The sequence below is a fragment of the Bufo gargarizans genome, chromosome 6, assembly GCF_014858855.1.
Source record: "Bufo gargarizans isolate SCDJY-AF-19 chromosome 6, ASM1485885v1, whole genome shotgun sequence".
Classification (NCBI taxonomy): Eukaryota; Metazoa; Chordata; class Amphibia; order Anura; family Bufonidae; genus Bufo; species Bufo gargarizans.
In genome coordinates this window covers 280,048,733-280,061,936 of record NC_058085.1, presented here as the reverse complement: position 1 = coordinate 280,061,936, position 13,204 = coordinate 280,048,733, and the positions used below count along the sequence as shown (strand labels likewise).

Below are 13,204 nucleotides of genomic sequence, written 5' to 3'. Positions count from 1 at the left end.
ACCATTCCCTCCCCTATGGCTGCTGCACAGAAAGGAAATGCACGGTAAGGGTGTTATAGCTCTGCTGTTCCTGCCTGCACAGCAATGAACACGAGCTGAATCATGTCCTCCAGTGCTGTCTGCCATCTGGGAGAAAAGGTGGGAGTGTTCATTCATAAGGTCATCTGCCGCTGACAGTGCCTCCACCCAGACTGGGGGTGTGAGCACACAGCTTCTGCTAGACCCGGAATTGGAAAAGGTGCATTTACTCTCCTCCATTCTTGCAGATCAGGGGCTTCTGCGCAGATTGGACTGCTACTGGGACTAAAGCATCTGCTGCATCCAACTTCTCACAGGGCAGCCAAATAGGATAAAAAGCTACTGGATAAACTCCATTATGTAGACATTCACCATTCGTCATCAGATGACCATGTCTTCCATGCTGCATCCTTCTATAATGCTTCGCAGCCGCAAAGTACAAGCTGAGCTTGGCCTCCCCCGCAGCTTAAGTTACATTAATACCCTTTACCAAAATGCACAACTGGCAGAAGGATTTGGCCGACCAGCAGTCTGCTTAACCAAAGAGCAGCACACAGCAGGCCGCCCCCATCGGCCAGAGAAAAAGGTGAGCATCAGCTGCGATCCGGAATTGCGACCTATAATGCGCCGCAGAACAAAGTCCCTGCCTTGTTCTCCAGAGAGAAGAAACACCGGCAAATGTCGGCCTCAGTGCCATAAAGTCAGGTTTACAGATTCACTTGGTTTGGAATTGGCTGAGGTGAAGGTATTCAACGCTGGTGACAACCCAACCATCCCTCTACACGTTCTCTCGCGGTTGTCGATCAACTCAGACTTGTGCTGTAGCCAAGATTTGGAAGTTTCCATTGAATATTTGGAGCCAGACTTCAAGCAGCCTGCAGAGTGTGAAGATTTCTCGGAGCGTCTGCAGGAATACTGTGTCTGCTTAGAGCAAGTTACTAGTTCGGAGGAGCTAGGGATTTCTGGCACGATTCGAGTGATAAATCTTGCCTTTGAGAAAATGGTTTCAGTGCGGTATTCATTCACCAACTGGAAAACTCATTTTGAAGTAAGGGCAATTTGGCAAAAAAGCGATGACATGGCTGTTCCTAACACTGACATATTTGCCTTTGTTATTCCATTACCACCTTTTCTCCAGCAAATCTGCTCGATGGTACAATTTGCCATAAAGTACCAGGTTGGCAGCAAAGATTACTGGGATAACAACTACGGGAAAAACTATACCTTTATATCAAAAAGCTACAGACTTAAAATACCAAAAGACTGTGAGCAAAGCTGGATCCATTTCATCTGATCGAGTAGCTCTCATGCAGTTACAATCTTTTACTGAAAATATAACCTGGATACAATAGATTTCCAGTGTGTTCAGGTCTGTAATGACACAGGATAAACACCATCTAGAATAAGCCCTGTCACTGGTAATTACTGCTGGACTATGTATTACGTGCTGTGTGTAGCCTGCTAGTGCATGCTGTTAACTATTGTGCTGGAGATATTAGATAAGGACATGACGAGTAAAGGGACGGCCATAAGGTCAGGTTTCCTGATGCAGTTTTAGAATCAGGAGTGGATCAGAAAGGAGAGAAAGTATAAAAGACAGATACAACTTCTCCTCCTTTTTAAATTCACTCCTGGTCTTGGCTTCCAAAACTGCATCCAGAAACCTGACCGTGTGACCCGTACCCTAAAGGTTTTACTCAATCATTAATATACAGTGATCCCTCAGGATACAATCTTTTCAACACTCAGTGGTCTTTTCTGACCCTTCGTAAGTTGAAACTAGTCTCAACCTACAATGTCTCAGAGCCAAGCAATCAAGGCCACTTCTCTGGTAAAAATGCTGGATTAGTTTCTAGTTAGCAGCTATTCCTGACTATTATATGTAAGGACTTGTTTTATCTGTCTTAGTTATCTGCTTATTTTTCTTAAATCCTAATTTTGCCTTATCTTGAATGACATTTCGGGGCTTCGGAACCGATTACTGAACTTAAAATGGTTTCAACATACAACGGTCGTCCTGGAACCAATTAATATTGTAACTTGAGGGACCACTGTATAACAAAAGCATAAGATTTATGCTTACAGCCTCCAATGAAAAGAACATTATATATAGGGATGAGCAAATTTCATATTTTGAAGTTCGTGTGCGGGTTCGTGTTGTAGTACCTACTGAATTGCGTTATGGATTCCGTTACCACAGACCATAGCGCAATTCCATAAAGAAATTACTTTAGAGGCATTCTATTATTCATTCTGTCATAAAAGAAGTCTATGGCCTGTATACGGAAACATCCGGTTTACGTTATGCTGGAGTCCTCTCCTGCATAACGGAAACCGTACGGATCCGTTATGCAGGCCATAGACTTCTATTATGACGAAATGAATAACGCCATGGAATGCATTCCGTCATGGAATTTCGTTATGGTCCGTGGTAACGGAATCCATAACCCAATTAACACTGTTAATTAAAGCTGTAAACACAATATCCTGCCGGCAAACAAGTCCTTGTGGAGAAGAGCCATGGCATTAGCGATCGCTCCTTCCCATACTCTGAAGGAGATCGCTGCATGTAAATGCATTGGTCTCCTCTGCTATCGATCAGCAGATTGGCGGGAAGAAACGCTTCTTTCCTGACAATCTGCTGTATTATCATCCAGTGTAAAGGGACCGTTACTTCGGAGAATGGCTGTCTTGTTAAGCACATTTGAGCATGAGCTGCACAAGTCCCTTAAAGGGAACCTGTCACCGGGATTTTGTGTATAGAGCTGGGGACATGGGTTGCTAGATAGCCGCTAGCACATCCGCAATACCCAGTCCCCATAGCTCTGTGTGCTTTTATTGTGTAAATAAATCGATTTGATACATATGCAAATTAACCTGAGATGAGTCCTGTCCCTGACTTATTTCACATACAGGACTCATCTCAGGTTAATTTGTATATGTATCAAACCGGTTTATTTACACAATAAAAGCACACAGAGCTATGGGGACTGGGTATTGCGGATGTGCTAGCGGCCATCTAGCAACCCATGTCCTCAGCTCTATACACAAAATCCCGGTGACAGGTTCCCTTTAAACTCAAAAAGAGATCTAAAACAGTGATAGTTAGAACCCAGTTTAAAACTTGAAGGTTTGCAGTTCTTCAGGGAATGGCAAACATGGGCATGATTTAAAAAAAAATCTCAGGTCAAAACTACCCAGATAAACAGCTTCAGGAAAAAACGGTGAGTAATCTGGACCTTTGCCTATAGTATGGCTTGATGCAACATGCAATTATCTCAGATCAACAGGCCATTTCTGGATAATGGGATATTAAACTATGCAAACTCTTATTTTATATACAACTTGCCTCAACTATGCACACAAGAAATCACAGCGACAGGACTGCAGGGCTCCATGTTATGCAACTGTACTAAATCTTCAGGATAATTCATACTACAGAATATTGACTTGTCTTCTTACATGACTTTATTGAAACAAACGTCACTAGTCACAGGCAGCTGTTACATAGCCTGGCTGTGCGGCATAGAGCTGTGGCCAAGCAACCTGCCTGTTTGTTGTAGTCACAAATACACTTGCTTCAACTTGCCTGAGATCCCAAGATGTGCCTGAAAACAAATGGGTCTTGTATTCATCAACATTTATCTCCTAACCATGAGATATATAGTTGCCAGCTTCAGCTGACGTAAGGGAGAGCGGCTAACTTCTAGCAAAATGCCCCAAATGTACACTAACCCACCTCGTCTAAACTTGTAGTAGGCTTTTTAAGTTGTAGACAGGTTGTGTAAATCTAATAATGAAGTGTGAATTCATTCACTGGAGGTAAATGACTTGCTGGAAGCTTCTCTGCTCCGGCCAGAACTACACACCACAACGCACAGGAGCTGCTTACACTGGAAAATGACGCATTCATTAGAGTGACATGATCAGGTCATGTTCACATTTGCACTAGTTATTTCTGCAGTTCTGCTCCATTAATGGAGCAGAACAATGAAAATAATGGAATGGCTGAATTAGGCAGATAACTAAAACCAACGGAGATGAACCGATTGAGATGTCAGCTTTTTTAGGACTTTTTTGTCCGCTCTTTTTGACAGAATCTGCAACGGAGGCCCTGATTGGAACCTCCAACACAGATGTGAACAAGGCCTTGCATGACTGTTCACTGATAAGTTGTTAGCCTCTATGCTGATAGCAGCTGGTTGTGACTACTAATTCTTCAACCTCTATAGTTTTCACTTATATCTGATTGTACTCAGCTGGAGTTAAAATATATAAGTCTGTTAGCTAAACGGACCACCGGTTGACTATATACTCCCAGGCGGTCTGTGCTTATGTGCAAGGACATTCCTGAACATCCTAGCAGAGATAGGCCTCTTTCACACTTGCGTTGTCCAGATCCGGCGTGTACTCCACTTGCCGGAATTACATGCCGGATCCGGAAAAACGCAAGTGTACTGAAAGCATTTGAAGACGGATCCGTCTTCAAAATGCTTTCAGTGTTACTATGGCACCCAGGACGCTTAAAGTCCTGGTTGCCATAGTAGTAGTGGGGAGCGGTATACTTACCATCCGTGCGGCTCCCGGGGCGCTCCAGAGTGACGTCAGAGCGCCCTTTGCGCATGGATGACGTGCCATGCGATCACGTCATCCATGCGCCTGGGGCGCCCTGACGTCACTCTGGAGCGCCCCGGGAGCCGCACGGATGGTAAGTATACTGCTCCCCCGCTCCCCACTACACTTTACCGTGGCTGCCGGGACTTTAGCGTCCTGGCAGCCATGGTAACCACTCTAAAAAAGCTAAACGTCGGATCCGGCAATGCGCCGAAACGACGTTTAGCTTAAGGCCGGATCCGGATCAATGCCTTTCAATGGGCATTCATTCCGGATCCGGCCTTGCGGCAAGTCTTCAGTTTTTTTGGCCGGAGCAAAAAGCGCAGCATGCTGCGGTATTTTCTCCGGCCAAAAAACTCCATTCAGAATGCATTAGGATAATCCTGATCAGGATTCTTCCGGCATAGAGCCCCGACGACGGAACTCTATGCCGGAAGACAATAACGCAGGTGTGAAGGAGCCTATAATTGTGCAGCTGGGGGAGTGGGGAGAACATTGTCGGCGACAGCTGGGCTCCCCCCAGGGAAGTTTTTACAGGGAGTCAATGAGCACTGTATATACTAATCAGGAGGCAGCAATGCTGCCGCCTCCTGCCCTAGTGATCAAGTGATTGCTGTGGACCAGGTGTCTGCATGAACTGATGGATCTTAGTCGACCTAGATCAGCTCTGCACTGAGGCTTCAAAGCTTTGTAAAGCCTCTGGGTACTGTATTCCCCCATAACAAAGGGGACACAAAGTATATAAAAAAATGAATAATAAATAAATAAATAAATAAATAAAAAGTCACACTGCTGCTTTTAACCCTGCCCCTTCCCAACCATAACCCATACACCCCCTATATCAAAATGACCACTATGGAAAGGGGATATAATTTGAAAAAGTATGTTAGTTGCACTATTTTTCCATTTTTTTTTTTTTTACTTTTTCACATGTCTAAAACATAAAAACAAGAAACTAAAATAAAAGTGACATAAAAAATAAAGCCCCATGTATCACCAAAAAGGCGGAAAAATTATTTACATAACCTAATGTAAACAGTTATGGCTTTCAGAGGCACATATACAAAAAAAAATGAAAGTGCACCTGGTCAGGAAGGGGGTTAAATCGCTGGTCTTTGAACTGGTAAAATGAAAGGTCAGGGTAAAGTCTTCTCTTCAATGTTTCAGTAGCTAAGAAACATACAATGATTTATGAGGGGACGGCTGTTTCACGCCGCACAGACTGCATACAGTATGTTAGTTTGTATAGGGATCACATTAATCAATTCTTTACCCACAAATTTATAATGCCCAAAGTAAATAGCTTAGGGCTTATTAATAGAAATGTATTTCAACATGCTGATAAATACAGACTGAAAGTACCGCATGTTTCTTCTATAGTCCCCCCTCCACAATTAGTATTATTTAAAAATTGATTTCTTCCTTTTTTGGCATTTAAGTGAACACCGATGAGCTGTAACGCCTAATGCACACGACAGTATGTATTTTATGGTCCACAAAAAAACGGATCCACAAAAAATACGGATGACATCTGTGTGCATAATAGGACATGTTCTATTTTTTTGAGGAACGAAAGTACAGACATACAGAAACAGAATGTACAAGGAGTAACTTCCATTATTTGTTTTTCCGGACCCATTGAAGTGAATGGATTCGCATACGGTCCGCAAAAAAACCAGAACAGACACGGAAAGAAAATACGTTCGTGTGCATGAGCCCTACATCCAGACATTGCCTGTTTACAAGGGTTGGCACCATATCTGAAATAAAAATTTTTTTTTTAATCAGACAACCTCCTCTACCGTATTGTCTGTTTTTATGCAATATTTTCCATAATTTCTCAGCCATTTTGTTAGGATCATACAAGACCATGGACCTGTGTATACAAGGAGCTGTGGTTAGCATACTATACAAATATGGATAATTGAACCTGCAGCATAGTTTCAGTATTAGTGTGCATGAATAAGGTCTTCGGCACAGACTGGCGGTTTGTGTGACACACAGTATAGCCGGCAATGCAGAGGGGAATGCAGTATTCCTCAGTAACAGTGTGTACATGCTGCCAGTTTATACAACAGGCTACATTCACATTAGTATACGGCATTCTGATATTCTGAGCAGAATACTGGAATTGCTGTATCTGGCACGGCAGGACACTGACAGGGCGGATACCATTTGGCTATAATGAGATCCGTCGAGACTCGAGTGCATGCAGCAGTAATCTGACCGATTCCATTATAGAGGATAAGCATCCAGCGGGGCTGTGGTGGTGTACGGCTATGCTTGTCTGCCATAACAGCATCCTGGATTGCCCTACTCAACTGTGAACTTAGCCTTATCAGTTATAAGAAACCAACTACTGCAACTAAAGTTGGAATTTTGTGACATTTTATTACTGTGGTTTTGAAACATAATGCAATGCAAATCCATGGTCAGTTATACTGGGTTTAGACTTTCAGGTGCTTTGATGCACCTTTTGGAGTCATGTGGATTAAAAAAATAGTGGAGATAGAGTGTGTTCTTCAAATGTACTCTCCCTTTATGATACACATCTGATCTTGGCTTCAAAAACTTCATCAGAAAACCTAAACATGTGGCTCCACCATAATAGTGCTATGGTATTCACGTCTTACTAAAAGTCACATTGGCTTCTGGAGTGATCTGACACTACAGTAATTCAACACTGTCACAAGGATCATGTCCCCTAGAATCAGGTCTTCAAGATAAATCATCAGTATGGCAGGGGGTCTGACTCTCGGCACCTCCACCGATCAGCCTCGGCAGTTGAGCGACCCTCCAGCGCTTTACATTGTGCGTGGTACTGCAGCTCCATCCCATCCAAGTGAAAAGGACAGAGCTACATACAGCCACAAAGACTGTACGGCACTGATCTGCCAACCAGTAGGTTTCAGCACTATCCCGAGCTCTGCAGGCCATACAAACAGCTTAGTCATGGGGATGTTGAGAGTCGGACACCCAGCAATCTGATCTTAGGGACAGGCTACCAATTATAATGTCCCGGAAAGCCCTTTAAGGTTTGTCGCTAATCCAAATACAGGAAAGTCCTGCCATTAGTTTATGATGGAGAGCTGACTCCATATAAGCTGCTAGAATGGGCAATTTTCCTATAGTGTGCACGGCCACCGCTGATGGATTGCAGGGTGTTCATAACCCCTGGATACGAGAAGTGTATAATGGGCAAGTCAGATGTTGTAAGAAATCTTGTGTGCTACATACTCCTCCTACATCGTGAAATATTACCGCCCCACACTGCCTGCTGTCTGCATACAATTACTGTAACTTTACAAGATCTGTAAAACTTCCTGGAGGAAGTCTGGGGTGTTATCCTTCTCCCATCTCTGGCATCTGTAATTTTGGCTAATTTGACCACTTGGGAGATCTGTACCACTGTGCGTCCCACATACAGTAAATAATAGTACATCACATTGCTGGCTTCTAGATAATAAACTTGTATTGGTTCAAAGTTTTGTGCCAAATATGTCAATTGACATCTAAGTGCTATTTTGGTTATTAAGCCTTATACTGGTAACAATATGATCAGACTGTTGGACCTTTATGTCTTAGGCTACTTTCACACTCACGTTCGGTGCGGATCCGTTTTCTATGTGCACAGACGGATCCGCACCGATAATGCAAACGCTTGTATCCGTTCAGAACGGATCCGTTTGCATTATTCATAAAAAAAAGACTAAGTCAAAACGGATCTGTCTTGACTTAGGCCTCATGCACACGACCATTGTTCTGTTCCGTTCCGCAAAATGGGGTTCCGTTGTTCCGTTTTTGTTTCCGTGTGTCTTCCTTTATTTTTGGAGGATCTCCAGACATGAAGGAAAGTAAAAAACAACATCCAAGTCAAGTTTGCCATGCAAACAATAGGGAAAAAAACCGGACGCGGATGACAATCTTGTGTGCCTGTGTGTTTTTTCACGGTCCCATTGACTTGAATGGGTCCGCGAACCATTTTCCGTGAAAAAAATAGGACAGGTTATATTTTTTGGACGGACTGGAACCACGGATCGCGGATGACAAACGGTGCATTAGCTGAGTTTTCAATGGACCTATTGAAAGTCAATGGGTCCGCAGAAAATCACGAAAAACAGAACAACGGACGCGGAATAAAACAAGAAAAGTCCAAGAAAACGCAACGGAGACCAAAGGCAGCCAAATTGATGCATTCTGAACAGATTCTTATCCATTCAGAATGCATTGGGGCTGAACTGATCCGTTTTGGGCCGCTTATGAGAGCCCTGAAACGGATCTCACAAGCGGACCCAGAAACTCCAGTGTGAAAGTAGCCTAATACGTTTGTTCAATTTTGTAATTTTATATTTTGGTTATCACAGAATAATTAGTGTATTTGGAATTTGACTTCAACTCTTTACACAATAAACTTTCTATGCACATTTACTGTGGTATGTTTGTTCTGTTTTATGTGTCCGAGAGGCTGATGACAGAGCAGCGACCTTGATTGAAATGCTGGGTCATGTATTTGAATTATTTTGCTAAAATCAGCACTGAGCAGCTCCAGGTCACGCTGCGCTCTGGACTCCACAGTCCTCATATATACAGTACAGAATGAAATCGTGTTGGGGGGAAAGAGTTGCGGATAGTTAGGTGCTCAGTAATGTTGTGACTTCAGGACTTGTGTTAGGTACTGAATGGACTCCAGCGCTTGGCTCATGCTGGAGCTGATCAGTACTGAGTTTAGCAAACTGACTGTGTTAAAGGGTTTCTGTCACCAGAATGACCCTCTTAAACTGTCTGACATTAGTAGTGTGCTAATGTCAGCAGAATCCAACTCTGCTATTTTTCTGTTTATTGATGCCCCACTTACGGCACAATCCTTAGGCCTCTTTCACACGGGCGAGAATTTCGTGCGGGTGCAATGCGTGAGGTGAACACATTGCACCCGCACTGAATCCGGACCCATTCACTTCAATGAAGCTGTGCAGATGAGCAGTGATTTTCACGCATCACTTGTGCGAAAATCGCAGCAGGTTCTACAAACCGGATTCCAAAAAAGTTGGGACACTATACAAATCGTGAATAAAAACTGAATGCAATGATGTGGAGATGGCAAATGTCAATATTTTATTTGCAATAGAACGTAGATGACAGATCAAACGTTTAATCCGAGTAAATGTATAATTTTAAAGGAAAAATACGTTGATTCAAAATTTCACGGTGTCAACAAATTTATGTTCTATTCTGAATAAAATATTAGAAGTTGGCACCTCCACATCATTGCATTCAGTATTTATTCACGATTTGTATAGTGTCCCAACTTTTTGGGAATCTGGTTTGTATATTCTGCATTTTTCACGCAACGCAGGCTCCATAGAAGTGAATGGGGCTGCGTGAAAAACGCATTGCATCCAGATGCAACACTCAAGGGATCTCAGACAGGAAGTAGGAGTTTCTCATCGTCTGGCTTGAGACAGGAGCTTGAAATATTGCAGCAAGATTTCTCAGCCCTTGCGGAGCAAAAATGCCAAAGACACCACAGGCTAGAAGTTGATAGTCCTTGTGCAGGACGGTGATTTGCGTTTTGCAGAGCACCAGGACTGCTATAAGAAGGATGCGGCCTGGTTGTAGGTAACACAACAGCTATTCACCACCATCTGGGAGAAAACCCAAGGGCAAAGTCGTAATAATTTGAGTAGTAGACAATGTATACATGTTTGATCCTTGCTGTCCTCCTTCAGTATCTAGTCCATGTCATAGGTTATCCTCCCTCGTATGTTGTCCATGTCATACTGTCACCACCAGACATCTGAGAAGCTCTGACAGATGTTCTTCAGAACCTCCTGCTTGAGATTCCTTTTGTTTTGCTTTCGTTTTCTCATCTCGTTAGCCTCTCTCAGCTGTCATGTAGTTGCACTGATTGCATCCCTTTAAATCCCTTCCCATACTGCATCACTTTGCGGTTTATACAACTTCCTGGAGTGTGCTGATGCTAGAAGCTGTTACTACTGCATCCACAGATAAGTCTGTTTTCTTTATTTCTGTTTGCCTGTGGGCTTGATCCTAGGTGACCCTGACTCCCTCTGTATTTAGTGTAGGGAGCCGGTGGTCGTGTCCCCTCACTATTATAGGGTGTTCAGGTGCATACAGTCGAGGAACGAGGATATGCAATTTTCTACCAATGAGATTTTTGCATAGGCTGAGCAGTAAGGGAGAGAGCAAGGGCTCTTACAGGGCTTACCCTCCTGTTCCTTAGTTTTGGATCAAGCCAGTCAGATCTTCATTTGTGTCTTCTAGTTTTCTGTACACCTTCCGTGACACATACGTTTATCCTCCCTAGTATAGAGGCCAAGTAATATGTAATCCTCTGTCGAATTTTATATTTGCCTACATTTTCATTTCTTCTCTCTTTTTTTTTTTTTAAAGTTGAAGAGGTCAAGAATCGTCAGCGGAGCTGCCGAGACCAATTTTGCAAAGAAATCAAACATCATGGATGCAGTGGTTCCGCCACAACCAAAGAAAAGGCCTTATATATTTAAGGAGCAGCTGATGTTCCTCTCTAAAGTCTTGGAGCTCCGTGCGTTAGTACATTTTACACACTGGCTACTACATGTTAGACTAGATGTACACAACAACATTTTTTGCGTGACATTTTGTTCCACCAATGTGGCGTGACAAATTTCATACAGAGTCTATGGTGTTGCACTGCAACATCCAGCGACAGCGACACAACAGTAGTAATAAATTCATGCAAGATGTAATTTTCTGCGAATGTGGCGTCGCATTTGCAGCATGTTGCATTTTGCAGTGCAACACCATAGACTTTCATTATAAAATGTGTTGTGCCACATTGGTGCAACATCAATGTTGCACAACACATGTAGTCGTGCCCTATGTGTGGCCTGACTAGGGCTGAAACCATGAGTAGATTAGATTGAGTAATTAGACATCAACAATTCCTTTTGGTAAATGTTTTGCATTGATGATTATTTTGTGTCACGTGACCACGGAGTGGGAGTGAAGTGTTTGCTATTACTCCTGCTCCGTAGTCTCCCGCTGGCCCACAATACTCACCTTTCCAACAGGGGGCCTCTAGACACTCAACGGCACGTCCATGGTCTGTAGCGGGTGGCCCTGCTGGAAAGGTAAGTTGGTGAAAGGTGGGTGGGCAACTAAGGCCAATCGCCTGGAGTGCACGGCGTCATAGCAAACCCCCTCATTTGGCTCTACCCAGCCGGGCCAGACGCTGACCGACGCCTCCTCCCGAGACAAATATAAAATATGCAAGTTCTAGATTATTTATCTAGAGCCCGGCAGGAGGATCATCATGATCAGTTTGGCCGGAGTCTGGCCCATTTTTTGCACCAGCTGCCTCCAGAACGATTAATGCGAACAAGAATAACATACACCCCCGTATCCTAAGGAAATTATGTAATGTCATAGCCAGACCCTTATTTCTGATATTTGCGGACTCTATACTGACAGGGAATGTCCCACAGGATTGGCGCATGGCAAATGTGGCGCCAATATTCAAAAAGACTCCAATAACAGAGCATGGAAACTATAGGCCGGTAAGTTTAACATCTGTTGTGGGTAAACTGTTTGAAGGTTTTCTAAGAGATGCTATGTTAGAGCATCTCGACAGAAATAAGCAAATAACGCCATATCAGCATGGCTTCATGAGGGATCAGTCATGCAAAACTAATTTAATCAGTTTCTATGAGGAGGTAAGTTCTAGACTTGACAGCGGCGAATCAATGGATGTTGTATATCTGGACTTCTCCAAAGCATTTGATACTGTACCACATAAAAGGTTAGTATATAAAATGAGAATGCTCGGACTGGGAGAAAACGTCTGTAAGTGGGTAAGTAACTGGCTCAATGATAGAAAACAGAGGGGGGTTATTAACGGTACACACTCAGATTGGGTCACTGTCACTAGTGGAGTACCTCAGGGGTCAGTATTGGGCCCTATTCTCTTCAATATATTTATTAATGATCTTGTAGAAGGCTTGCATAGTAAAGTATCAATTTTCACAGATGACACTAAACTGTGTAATGTAATTAACACTGAAGAGGACAGTATACTGCTACAGATGAATCTGGATAGATTGGAGGCTTGGGCAGATAAGTGGCAGTGGAGGTTTAACACTGACAAATGTAAAGTTATGCACATGGGAAGGAATAATGCAAGTTTACTAAATGGTAAAACACTCGGTAACACTGACATGGAAAAAGATCTAGGAATTTTAATAAACAGCAAACTAAGCTGCAAAAATCAGTGTCAGGCAGCTGCTGCTAAGGCCAATAAGATAATGGGTTGCATCAAAAGGGGCATAGATGCCTGTGATAAGAACATAGTCCTACCACTTTACAAAACGCTAGTCAGACCACACATGGAGTACTGTGTACAGTTCTGGCATCCTGTAAACAAGGCAGACATAGCAGAGCTGGAGAGGGTTCAGAGGAGGGCAACTAAAGTAATAACTGGAATGGGGCAACTACAGTACCCTGAGAGATCATCAAAATTAGGGTTATTCACTTTAGAAAAAAGACGACTGAGGGGAGATCTAATTAATATGTATAA

General features: G+C 43.1%; 1 protein-coding gene across 2 annotated transcripts; it reads left to right on the top strand.

The window, feature by feature from the left end:
- The first annotated feature begins 17 nt into the window (after positions 1-17).
- Positions 18-11,547, top strand: PPP1R3D (protein phosphatase 1 regulatory subunit 3D). Of its 2 annotated transcripts, none has more exons than XM_044296908.1 (2): positions 18-1,387; positions 11,044-11,547. In XM_044296908.1, the coding sequence occupies exon 1, from the start codon at positions 404-406 to the stop codon at positions 1,310-1,312; it is 909 nt and encodes a 302-aa protein (XP_044152843.1). In that variant the 5' UTR covers positions 18-403; the 3' UTR covers positions 1,313-1,387; positions 11,044-11,547. The 2 variants fall into 2 exon arrangements, with proteins under 2 accessions (XP_044152843.1, XP_044152842.1); XM_044296907.1 differs by lacking the exon at positions 11,044-11,547 and adding an exon at positions 3,084-4,502 and having other exon boundaries at positions 18-2,741.
- The last annotated feature ends 1,657 nt before the right edge of the window (positions 11,548-13,204 follow it).

Excerpts from the sequence above, each read along its gene's own strand:
- PPP1R3D (XM_044296908.1), top strand. The coding sequence starts at position 404 with ATGACCATGTCTTCCATGCTGCATCCTTCTATAATGCTTCGCAGCCGC.